Source organism: Gracilinanus agilis, chromosome 6 (genome assembly GCF_016433145.1).
Source record: "Gracilinanus agilis isolate LMUSP501 chromosome 6, AgileGrace, whole genome shotgun sequence".
NCBI lineage: Eukaryota > Metazoa > Chordata > Mammalia > Didelphimorphia > Didelphidae > Gracilinanus > Gracilinanus agilis.
Window position 1 is genome coordinate 87,653,504 of NC_058135.1, and position 13,002 is coordinate 87,666,505.

Below are 13,002 nucleotides of genomic sequence, written 5' to 3' on the forward strand. Positions count from 1 at the left end.
AGAGAGAGAGAGAGAGAGAGAGAGAGAGAGAGAGAGAGAGAGAGAGAGAGGAGAGAGGAGAGAGGGGTAGTTTTTAGCCTTTCTAATTTAAAGTAAGATCTGGTCCTGTTTCAAAGACTTAAAACTCCAACAAAACAAAACAGACAGTCCCTGCCCTCTTAGAGCTTATGTTCTATTTGGAGAATACAAATTTAAAAAAGTACATATCCATTTTTAAGTAATTCCCAACATTATTCTTTCAACAAATTTTTTTATTAAATTTGTACTGGGCTTAAAGAAATGTAGAAGGCACTATGGCTACCAATATGAAAATCTAATGACTCTCTCCCTTTGAAAAGTTTATGTTCTGCTAGAGACAGGGGAGAAAAGGCAAGCACTGCTCTCCATCTGCATTCCCACATTCACTAAAGTTATTTGAGTTACAGAAATAAGGATACTGTAGCTGAGTATACAGACCCAATAGAGTCGATATGAGTCAGGGATTTACAGAAATGTACCTATTTAGAGAGGGAAAAATAGTACCAGCTGCAGAAATGTTCACATGGCCCCCCTGGGTACTTTAGAAGAAACGCTATAAACTTTGGCCTAAAGTAGGAGAATACAACTAATGGTTCATTAGGAGCTGAGTTCTGAAATCCTGCTTAGGGTCTACTTTATCCTAACTCGATAGGAGCAATTTGGTCTTTCTAACCAGGAGAAACTAAAGTATTCTCTTCTGAGGATACCGATAATAGTGTTCATTACTTCTTCTGCAGTGGCAGGGAAATCAGCCTGATAGTCTCTAATGTGCTTTCCATCTAGGGTCTATGGCCAAGTGTGTTAGGCTTTTTTTTTCTATTTTACAGACAAAACTCGCACTGACTGCTCCTGACCTCAGCACAAGCTTTAAGAATATGAACCTGACATTCCATATAGATATATGTAAGTATTTGGAACTCTGTTTGATGATTAACAAACTCAATTGTCTCTGGATAAAAGGGAAGTTCATTTCCTCAAGTGGAGGCAAGGGTGGTACAGTTTATAATCCTAGATCTAAACACACTTAATTGAATAGATGCTGCCAGTCTTTCTTTTTCAAAGATTAAAAGAAGAACATTTCCTTTAATTTGACATCTGTAAGGGAAGATCTCTATATCCATGCCCTGTTCCCTTGACCCCATCCCCTCCACCCCCACTATATCTTTCCTTTGCTTATTCCTTTTCTTCCTTCTGCCCTTCCTGAAATCCTCTTTCCTCAAGTACCTTTCCCATTGCTTTGAGTTAAATTCTTTTTTTTTTCCCGTGGACTATGGAATTGTTCTATCGAAGCTGTGTCAAATTCCATTTCATAGGCTCATCGGCATTTAGAGCTGGAAGGAACCTTAGAGCTGGCATGTCTTAATCTAATCAGATGAGATTTAATAGGGATAAATGTAGATACATAACTTTTGGGTTTTAAAAAAATTCAGCTTCACAAATGTGGACCTGGAGAAGAGAAGCTAAATATTAATTGGTGTGAAAGGGATCTAGGGATATTAGACATATGAGTCAAGAAGGTAACATGGCAGCCAAAAAAGCTAATGGGAGCATATTCTACCTTAAGAGAGACCCAGCAGTCAGGCCCAGGGAGGTGATGGACACTAGGTCCTCCATCCTGGCACTGTACTCTGTCCAAGTTGGACTACTGACTTTTATCCAGTTCTGGGCAAAACATTTTAGAGAAGACATTAATAAGCTGGAGATATGTGGAGCAGTCATTCTCAAAGTGTGGTCTGGGAAAACGCAGGGTTCTCTAAAATCTTTTCAAGGGATCTATGAAGTTAGAAATCTTTGGAATAATAATGCTGAGGTTTTCATTTTTAACATGGTAAATATAAATAGATTAAATGCAAATGTTAAAAAACTGGGAAGTCTTCAATAGTTTTTAAAAGTGTGAGAGTCTTGAGACCCCCAATTTTTGAAAACTGTTAATCTAAGGGTAACTGGTATGATAAAGGCTTCAAGATCTTGTCATGTGAGGATTAATTGAAGAAAATTCAGAAAGTACAGAAAGACAAAGAAAATAATACTATATTATCTTTAATGTCAGTTCCATTAGTAATGCCAAATCAATTTCTGGGTAGCTAGGTGGTAAAATGGATAGAGTGTTGGACCTAAAGTCAGGAAGATCCATCAACCTGAGTTCAAATCTGGCCTCAGACACTTTCTAACTATGTGAACCTGGGCAAGTCACTTAACCCCCATTGCCTAGCCCTTACAATTCTTCTTCCTTAGAACCAATACACAGTATTGATTCTAAGGTAGAAGGTAAGGGCTTTAAAAAAAAGAAAGAAAGTCACAGGGATAGTGGATGGAACCTTTAGGGAGTATATTCATATACCTTTTCCAACAATAATAATAGCATTAACTTTATCATACTTCCAGAAGTGGAAAGAGGGAAGGCTAAATGGAAGAAGCAAACAGGGTGGCAAAGCAGCTGGTAAAAATAGAGGCAGGACATAAAGTAAAGCATAGTTTGAGCCAGCCTCCAAAGAGTTGATCATGTAAGGAACTCATAATTTAGGATAGCAGTGTCTGTGGGGTAGGAGTTTCAAAATAGAATGGGTTAGTAATAAATTACAGTAGAAAGAGTACTGACCTTGGCTTTGGAGATCCAGAGTTCATATCCTGGCCCTGCCATTTACAACCTATGGAACCTTGAAGAAATCACCTGACCACTCCCAACTTCCTCATCTATAAAATGAGAGGACTGGACTAGATGACTTGTGTTGTTAGAACTTCTAGGTCTAAATCCATGATCCTTTGATACTATGATGCATCTAAGTTCTTCCCATCTGGTCTCTGAAACAAGTAGTAATGAGAATGGTGAGAAAATGGCAAGATAGAAAAGTGAGGCATGGCTAGAATCTGCTTAAGTTAGTTGTTGAGTTATTTCAGTGTCTGACTTTCCATGACCCCATTTTGGATTTTTCTTAGCAAAAAGACCAGACTGGAACTCATCCCTAATACCAACTGAACCACCTAACTGCCTCCTAGGCAAATGGAGATTAAGTAACTTACTTGCCCAAGATCACACAGCTAGTATATATATGATTCTGGATTTGAACTCAGGTCTTCTGACTCCAGACCCACTGCTCTATCCACAGTACCACCTAACTGCTATTTTGCCATGGTATAATAACCCAATATGATCAATGCAGAGAAGCAAACTTCCTACAAAACTTTAAGTAGTGTATCTTAAACAAGGAAAGTAAAGTTACATTAGCTAAAATAGGCAGATTATAGAAGTTTGTTTAAAAAAATATCAATTCTTTCCTCAGCAAAACACTGAAGAGGGACACCAAAGGTATTCCTCTGTCAGGCTATGATAGTTTCCTTTCCCATAGGTGAGATAATTGAGCTGAGGATACACTTGCTGATAAGCTTGGTTATGCAAAAAGTACTTATGAAACATCTGTTTCTGATGTTTACAAAAGCTAAGATAAAATGCCCTTTTTCCATACAATGTCAGCCACTCACTGTGAATACATTCTGCATAACTGTGCTTTTCATCTCCAAGCTTTGTTGAGCTCTATTTTTTAATGGCTTACTATCCTCAAATCCTCATTGTTGTTTTCACAATGTTCTTGGGTCACCCTTGAGGGGATTTTTATTTCCATATCTTTCTGGGAAGTGTTCAAGTGTGGTTGCTTTCCATTTCTGGAGATTCATTTCAATTCCCTCTCCCCACCCTTCCCCCCAAACTAGATTTGGACAAGTTACATGGAAAACTCTTGTTTTTGTGCTTCCTCCTCAAGAACCACAGACTAAATGAATTTGTGGATTCCAAGTGCCAAAGAGAAAACTCATCAAGTTACTTATTGAGAAGAGGAAAAAAAAGATGGCAAGAAAAGATGGATGAGAGTGGCACGGGTCTGTTTGTTTGTTGTGCCAGAAGAAGAAAAAAACTATGCTGATAAGTAAAAGCACACTGGATGAATACATTGCTTGCCTAGCCAAATTTAAACAGTTAGTTCATACCTAGAGGATTATCCAAGCTATCACTGACCTTGGCGAAGATGCAAGGGTAACATTTTTTAAAGGATAAAATGTTCTTGAACAGTATCCCAGAGGAATCAGATATGGACACACTTCCCTTCATCCAATAATGCATTTTTCCTTGCCATTTTCTTTGCCTCCAGTCAAAATAGTGCATTTCTTAGAGGGAATGCAAGAAAAAACTTGTTTCTATCTTTGGTTCCATTCCTTATTGCAATCTCACTTCCAAGACTACTGATGGGAATTTGCAGAGGCATGATAGAAGTGATATTTAGGTAATGTATATAAATTTTATTCTGCTTTTTATATAAAAACATAATAAGCTTAACTAGGAAAACTTGAGCAGAGTAATCTACAAGGGTCTAACTCAAATTCACTTGTCTCTGCAATACAAATTTTTCAGTGTCCTGAAGTTACTTCTGGAATCTAGCCAAGGTAGCTGATCTCCCTTTGGAGGTGGATTATTTTTCCCTTGTGTTCTCATTGGCCAGGAGATTTTACAATTGATCCTGAAAAATGATCTGAGGGATGCCAAGTTTGCACGACCACTCAATTACCCAGGATGAATGACTATGAAATGATCTATTTCTCTTCTTGTTTTATTTTAAATTTTTTCTTTATTTTATTCCAGTAATAAATTTACATATAAATTTTCTAAGATTACATGATTCACATTGTCTCCCTCCCCTCTCTGATTCCCCCTCCTGGAGTTGACAAGCGATTCCAGTGGGTTAAATATGTATTGTTACTCAAAACTTATTTCCATATTATTCATATAATATAATATTAGAGAGTCTTATAAAACCAAAACCCCAAATCATATACTTAAATAAACAAGTGATAAATCATGTTTTCTTCTGCATTTCTACTCCAACAGTTCTTTCTCTAAAGGTGAATAGTATTCTTTTTCAAAAGTCCCTCAGAATTGTCCTGGATCATGGTATTAATGTTAATAATAAAGTCTATTACATGTTAATAGTAAAGTCTATTACATTTGATCATCTCACAATGTCTCAATTACTGTGAGTAGTGGTCTTCTGGTTCTGCTTAGTTCACTCCACATCAGTTTATGTAGGTCTTTCCAATTCTTTCTAAAACCATCTAGTTCATCATCATTATACACTATACTTTGTTCAGCCATTCTCCAATAGAGGGACATCCTCTCAGTTTCCAATTTTTTGCCACCACAAAAAGCCCAGTTATAAATATTTTTGTACAAATAGGTCTATTTCCATTTTTAAAAATCTTTTTGGGATACAGACCTAGTAGTGGTTTGGCTGGATCAAAATGTATGCATTGTTTTTCTTAGGGAGTTCCCTGATGGCTTATTCAATTTCTTTTTCTGATATGGGATTAAGTATTCTACTTCCTCTTCTATTAATCTAGGCAATTTATATTTTTATAAATATTCATCAATTTCACCTAGATTGCCATATTTATTGTTATATAGTTGATCAAAATTGCTCTTAATAATTGCCTAATTTCTTCTTCATTAGAAGTGAGATCACTCTTTTCAATCATGATGCTGTTATTTTGGTTCTCTTCTTTCTTTTTCTTAATTAGATAAACCAATAGTTTATCTATTTTATTTGTTGTTGTTTTTTTCAAAATACCAGCTCCTAATCTTATTTATTAGTTCAATAGTTATTTTACTTTCAATTTTATTAATTTCTTCTTTGATCTTTAGGATTTCCAATTATATCATTGTCTGAGTGTTTTTAATATGTTCTTTTTCTAGTTTTTTTTTAGTTGCACACCCAATTCATTAACCTTCTCTTTCTCTTTTTTGTTAATATGGGCACTTAGGGAAATAAATTTTCCTCTGAGGACTGCTTTTGCTGTATCCCATAAATTTTGACATGTTGTTTCCTCATTGTCATTATCTTTAATGAAATCAGTAATTGTTTTTATGATTTGTTCTTTAACCAACCAGTTTTGGAGAATAAGATTATTTAATTTTCAATTAACTTTTAATTTGCCTCTCCATGTACCTTTACTAATTATAATTTTTATTGCATTATGATCTGAAAAAGTCACATTTATTATTTCTGTTTTTCTGCATTTGTTTGCAATGTTTTTATGCCCTAGTACATGGTCAGTCCTTGTGAATGTATCATATACTGCTGAGAAGAATGTATATTCTTTTTTATCCTTATTTATTTTTCTCCATATATCTATTAACTCTAATTTTTCTAAGATTTCATTCACATCTCTTATTTCTTTTTTGGTTTGATTTATCTAGGGAAGGTTAAGGTTTCCCACTTCTATGGATATACTATATGTTTCCTCCTTAAACTACAATAGTTTTTCCTTTAAAAATCTGAATGCTCTACCATTTGGTGAACACATGTTGAATAATGATATTTCTTCATTGTCTATACTGCCTTTTATCAGGATGTAATTACCTTCCTCGTCTCTTTTAATCAAATGTATTTTTACTTTGGCTTTGTCAGATATCATGATTGCAACTCTTGCCTTCTTTTTCTCAGTTGATGCCCAATAAGTTCTGCACCAGCCTCTTACCTTTACCCTGTGTGTGTCTACCTGCCTCATGTATGTTTCTTGTAGACAACATATGATAGGATTTTGGTTTTTAATCCACTCTGCTAACTGCTTCCATTATATGGGTGAGTTCATCCCACTCACATTCAGAATTATGATTATTATGTGTGTATTCCCCTTTCTTCTTTCACTTTTTCCTTCCACACCAGCATTTTTCTTTTAATCAGTCCCCCTTTTTTCCACCTTTATTTTACTTTCCTTCCCACCTTCTCCCTTCTTATTCCATTCCTATTTGCCTTTAAGGTCTATTAATCTCTCCCTCCAAATATTTCTCTCCCTTTTAATATTCTCCTCCCCTCACTTCTCCTTACTTATTCCATTTTAACTTCCCTGTAGGGTAAGATAGAATTCTATACCCCAGTATATCTGGCTGTTCTTCCCTCTCAGAACTGATTCGACCAAGAGTAAGGTTTAAGTATTTCCTCTAATCACTCTATTCTTCTCCTTCTTATAATAGTATTCTTCCTCCTCCCTTGCACCTCTTTACATGATATAATTTATCCTATTTTACCTCTTCTTTTGAGTTTCTCTTAGTATCTTCTTTTTTGTCCACCCCCACATATTTTTTATGTATTATCTTAAACAGCTTAATACCACAACCTCTGTTTATGAATATTTCTTCTATCTAATGAAACTCTGCCAAGGATGGTCCCAAGCCCGGCTGAAAAAGGAGGAGGGTTGAGTGTGGGGTTAGCAACCTCACCCCGTAAAAATCACACTTGCTACAGAAACTGCAACCTCATTAAACCAACAAAACCAACGATCGCCTAGTCTGGAAGATTGCTCTCCAACAGAGACCATGACGCGTGCTGGCAAAAGCCAATAAACTCCAGGTCTTTGTTGACGGGTGCCTGCATCACATCTTGGACATCGGATGGCCTGAGGGGATCTCCAATGCCAGACTCTGGGGGGGAACAGTTCGGTGTCCCATCAGTCAGGACGCTATGAAAATCGGAGGACAGCATTGCTGGACAGGCACTGAGCTGGGGCCCACCAGGGAGGAGGAGGGTCGGGGGTCCAAAGCAGACCTGGTGGAGATATGCCGAGAACGAGACAGAGACCATCGGAGTGACATGGGCCCAGTTGGGGGAAGTTGCCCAGAACAGACTCCATTGGTGTGAGATGGTCCTCTGGGAGTCAATAGGAATAATAATAATAATAATACTATGATAATGAAAACAATTTAGAGTTACAGATATCCTTTTTTCATATAGGAACACAATCAATTTGACTTTATTGAAGCCCTTAATATGTTCCCCCTCTTTCTTGCTCATCTTTTTATAGTTCTCTTGAATTTTGTATTTGGACATCATAGTTTTCATTTAATTCTAGTCTTTTCTTTATGAGTGCTTGGAAATCTTCTAGAAATGTCCATACTTTCTCCTGAAAGTACATAATCAGTTTTGATGGGTAGGTGATTCTTGGTTGTAGACCCAATTCTCTTGCCTTCCTGAATATCATATTCCAAGCCTTCAAGTCCTTCAATGTGGAAGCTGCCACATCCTCTGTAATTCTTCCTGGAGCTCCTTCATATCTGAATTTTCTCTTTCTGGCCTCTTGCAGTATTTTCTCCTTGACCTGGAAGTTCTTGATTTTGGTTATAACATTCCTGGGAGTTGTCTTTTGAGGATTTAACATAGGGGGTGACCTATGTATTATTTCAATGTCCATTTTGCCCTCTTGTTCAAACATATCAGGGCAGTTTTCCTGGATAATTTCTTGTAGTGTGATATCAAGGATTTTTTTTGTTGTTATATGCTTTCAGATAGTCCAATAATTCTCAATTGTCTTTCCTGGATCTTATTTCCCCATCAGCTGTCTTTTGAATGAGATATTTCCTGTTTCCTTCTATTTTTTCATTCTTTTGATTTTTTTTCATTAATTCTTTCTGTCCCATAAGATCATTAGCTTCTACTTCATCAATTCTAATCTTTAAAGACTAATTTTCAGCTATGACTTATTGATTTTCCTTTATGGTTTGATCTATTCTGCTTTTCATGGCTTCCAGCAGATCAGTTCTGGTCTCCACTTTGCTTATTACTTTATTTGATTCTTGTGCCTCTTTTTTCATATGGGCAATTTTGTCTTTTAAGCTGTTATTTTCTTTTTGTATTACTTTCATTTCTTTTCCCACTTTTCTTCCCATTTACTTCTATCTTTCTTACTTGGTTCTTGAACTCTTTTTGAGTTCCTCCAGGGCTTGTGAACAATTTCCATTTTTTTTGAAAGTTTGGAGGTATTTGTTTGTTACTCTCCACTGTTGCTCCTGTATTTTGCTCTTTTTCTCTATAGAAATTCTCCAGGGCCTTTTTTTTTTTTTTTTGCTGTTGCTTATTCCTTTTGCCACTAAATGACTGAGATTCCTGCATGTTGGTGGTCATTACTTTCTTAGCTTGTGTCTTGCAGGGCTTTGCCTTGGCATTATCTTCCTTTCCCTGTTAGAAACCTGAGCAGGTTTATTTGTGATGTTCTTTGCGTAATCTTCCTCCACTGCTGCTGCTATTGTTGCCACTGTTGATGCTGCTGATGTTTCTGCTGTTGTGGTTGTTGCCTCTGCTATTAATACTGTTGCTGTTGCTGTTGATGCTGCTGTTATTGATGCTGCTGCTTCAGTCCCTCAGCTTCTGCTGTTGATGCAGTTTGGTCATATACAGATTCAGACTCAGGAAGACCTAATACCAGCTCCTACCTCAGGCACTTAATGACCTTGGGCAAATCATTTAAATTCTCTCAATTTTAGTTTCCTAAATTGTGAAAACAGAAGCATAAAAGTACCTACCACTCACAGTGGCTTTGAGAATTGAAAGAGATACACACACACACACACACATATACATGTGAATATAAAATGTGTTATCAGGCAGTCTACATGAAAGCTTTAAGTTAGGCTGAGACTAACCTGGAACTTGGGAATTTGTCCATCATGATACACAAATAAAGCTGGTAGCTACACTAACTCATTCTAGCAGCCATATTCTTCTAGAAGACCGTAAAAGGCAAATTTTACAAAAACCCTCATTATATGAATTAAATTTTCTTTTCTTGCCAAAGTTATAAAAATGAATCCATGTAGCTTTCATAAGGAAATTGAAACTAGAAGTTTTATTTACTGTTGCTTAACCTACTTACAGATTCATGAACTATAAATGTATACAATTGATTACATGAATGTCCACACTTTAAAATGCCTTAGAGCATGTGCTCTAAGACTACTATCTCAAATTACACATAACAGTCAGGTCATCAGAGCAAAACTGGATATATCTCCCTTCAAAGTTCCAGAAGTTAACCCTGAAGGACTGGAGGTTATCTTATCCAGCTATAATGCTTCTCAATATGATTGTCAGTTGATATAAGTTAAAAGTCTGATTTAATTATTTAGAAAGTATTTACTATGGTATAATAAGAACATTTGGTATTATTGCATAATTTTTCTAAACACAGGTATGCAATTTAGATAAACTGAGTCAGAATCTCTAAGATGGGTAATTAATTAGTTTATTGGAAGAGGGCCAGGTCCCCCAACAAAGCTAGACCCCTGGTCAGGGCCAGAGGACCCCAACCATTGTAAGAGGATTTGTTTTATCCCCAAAGAATCAGACAAGTTTTTATACCAGGATAAAAATAGTACAAGTAAATAATTATATACTTCTAAGAACAGAGATACCCAGAAGCAATGTCCATTAGTTAGGTCAACTAAGAAGCACCTCTTATTTGGTAAAAGAAATCTTTTGACCATGACTTAAAAGTCACTTCATTGTTATTCTTGGAGGGATATATGTTCTTGGGCTTATTGATACACAAGATAAGAGTGGGTGGTGATGGATATTACCTGATTCTGAAACCCAAGCCAGGTCCAGTGACACATCCTGGATCATGAGTTAGGGTGAATTATATATCAACTTTGAGGGGTGAGCCTGTAACTAAGGCCTATGCTAAAGCAGTTATTTACTTAATTCAAAGCTTTAATACTTATACCAGAATATTCACAAAAAAGCTTGCTAAAATCATGACTCATGCTAAATATTTTAGGATTACAATTATGATTAACTCTGCTAACATTAAAATCTAATTAACAAATAAGAAGGTACACTTTTTCTCACTCACATTATATATCAACCCTATAACATTCTGAGATATATTCTCCCACCAAATTACACATTATCCGGGGAACAATAAGCTTAAACTTAGAGAATACAGTGTCAAAGGATCTACACAGTTCATGGTTGCCAGAAGTCTTTTTCTTCCCTCTATAGGGGGCTAATGAAGTTCTTCTTAGGCATAATGTAGCTTCAATAGCTCCTTCTGAGGTCATGAATTTTCTGTTCCAAATTGCATCTAGTTATTATAGACACTACCTCTGGCTTTTGCTGTCCCTTGGGGACAATGCTAAGAAGCCAGGGGGAAAAAATAAGCTCAAAATCCTCTGGATCCTTTGAAGTTAAAGAAAAAAAGTCCACCTATGAACAAAGAAGGAGGCTAAGCTAAAGCTAAGGCTGAAGTAGAAACACTCTCCTCCTCCCTACCCTCCACCCCAAGTTGTTCTTCTTTAGGGATTTTAATGAAATATTCTATCCTTGATGATGTTTATTATAACCTTTCCTCTGTTAGATGATAGAATAATTCTGGTTCTGAATTGGTCTTCTATTAGATAACCTAGGGACTAACGATATTGTCTCAATCTAAACAGTCTCCTGGTTAACCTGTCCATATTACTAATTTCTTAAAATGACTTTTATGTACTGAATTCTTAATCCAAAGTCTTTGATTGATTGATTGATCTATTGCGACAGGTGATCACCATGCTTAGGTATCACTCTAAATGGAATGGAATGATTTGATTGAATTCCTCAATCAAGCCATATCCTACCATGGCAATGGCAATTAAAAGAAAACGACTCAGAATGACTATCTGAATTGCTTTTCTTCCTCTAGTATATGCCACATATGGATTAATAACTTTTTTCCTTTAATTCATCTCCAGTCATAAACTTTGGTACATCTATTTCAGTCCTACAAGCATTTCTAATTACCTTACCAAAAAGGTCTTAGTTGTAGTTGCAGCTCATTGACAATTAAGTTCACACCATGGAAAGCATCAGCTACTACTATAGGACAGAAGTTTGAAAGGCAGACCAGGTTAACTCTTCAGTGGTCTTTTAATGCTTTTCTTTCCATTCTATGAGTAATCCTCAAGCTATAAAGGAAAATTGCACAAATGTAGGATCTCCCTCACTTGCTTCTCCCCCATGACTACTGCCTTTTCTACCTGACCACATTATGTATGCAATGGGATTATCTTCTCCCTTAATCTGGATACTATAATTCTGTTGGTGCCATAGTCTTAGACAAAGACTTTATTAAATAATCTTGGTCCAGTTTCTTATCACTAGTAAGCCTACCACTTGAAACTAACTTTCTATTCCCTTCTCACTACCTACAGGCAGACCCAGACAAGCAGGGCCACTAATGAAAGGAATTGCTTTTCCAAGAACATAAAGACAGGGTACAGGTTCCTCCTTGTAGAAAAAGGCTATAGAAGGAGATGCTCAAGAGAGTACAGCAGGCCATTTTCGAGAGGGATGATAAGTACTGAGAGAGGAATTCTTTAGCTTGAACAGTCTTAGAGACACTATCTATTTGTGTGTAAATCACACAGATTTTCTACTCTAGAATAACTGCCTCAGGAAGACTGAAAATGTTGGCCAACTCAGCTCCCCTGTATGAGAGGCATCTCTGGAATGAGTTTCTATAGTTCAGGCTAACTTCTTCCAATGATTATAATGGGTAAGAATCCATCCAGAATGTAGCTTCACCATTTTCTCTTTCTGAAAGATGGAACATGATCTTTTTTGCCACAGTGGCAATAGGACACACTTACTGTCATTTCACGCTTAATTTAGCTTTCACTGAATACAAAGCTTATTGTTAGCTTCTTTTCTGGAATTCTAGAGCCCAAGAATGTCTGTCATTGTCAGTTCTAATGTGCCTATATTATAGGCATTTACTGAGTATGTACTCAACTAAAATTCCCAGATTTTTTTTTAATTTTTTTTTTAAAACCCTTACCTTCCATCTTGGAGTCAATACTATGTATTGGCTCCAAGGCAGAAGAGTGGTAAGGGTAGGCAGTGGGGGTCAAGTGACTTGCCCAGGGTCACACAGCTAGGAAGTGTCTGAGGCCAGATTTGAACCTAGGACCTCCCGTCTCTAGGCCTGGTTCTCAATCCACTGAGCTACCCAGCTGACCCCCCCCAGATCTTTTAATATGACAAATATAATCTTAAGCATTACTTTGCCAACTAAAATAACTAAGTAGAATAATGGATAAAGCACTGGAACTAGGCTCAGAAAAATCTGAGTTCAAATCCTGACTCATGAGCTGTGAGACATTGGGAAGTTCACTTATTCTTTTTCGGCTTT

At 36.6% G+C, this 13,002-nt stretch overlaps 1 protein-coding gene across 1 annotated transcript in view; it reads right to left on the reverse strand.

Moving 5' to 3' along the window:
- Positions 1 to 7,643, reverse strand: part of LOC123252291 (60S ribosomal protein L3-like) — a 42,605-nt gene extending 34,962 nt beyond the window's left edge. Inside the window, 1 exon segment of the mRNA XM_044681665.1 lies at positions 7,408 to 7,643. Coding sequence (XP_044537600.1) covers positions 7,408 to 7,643 — 236 coding nt within the window.
- Between the last annotated feature and the right edge of the window lie 5,359 nt (positions 7,644 to 13,002).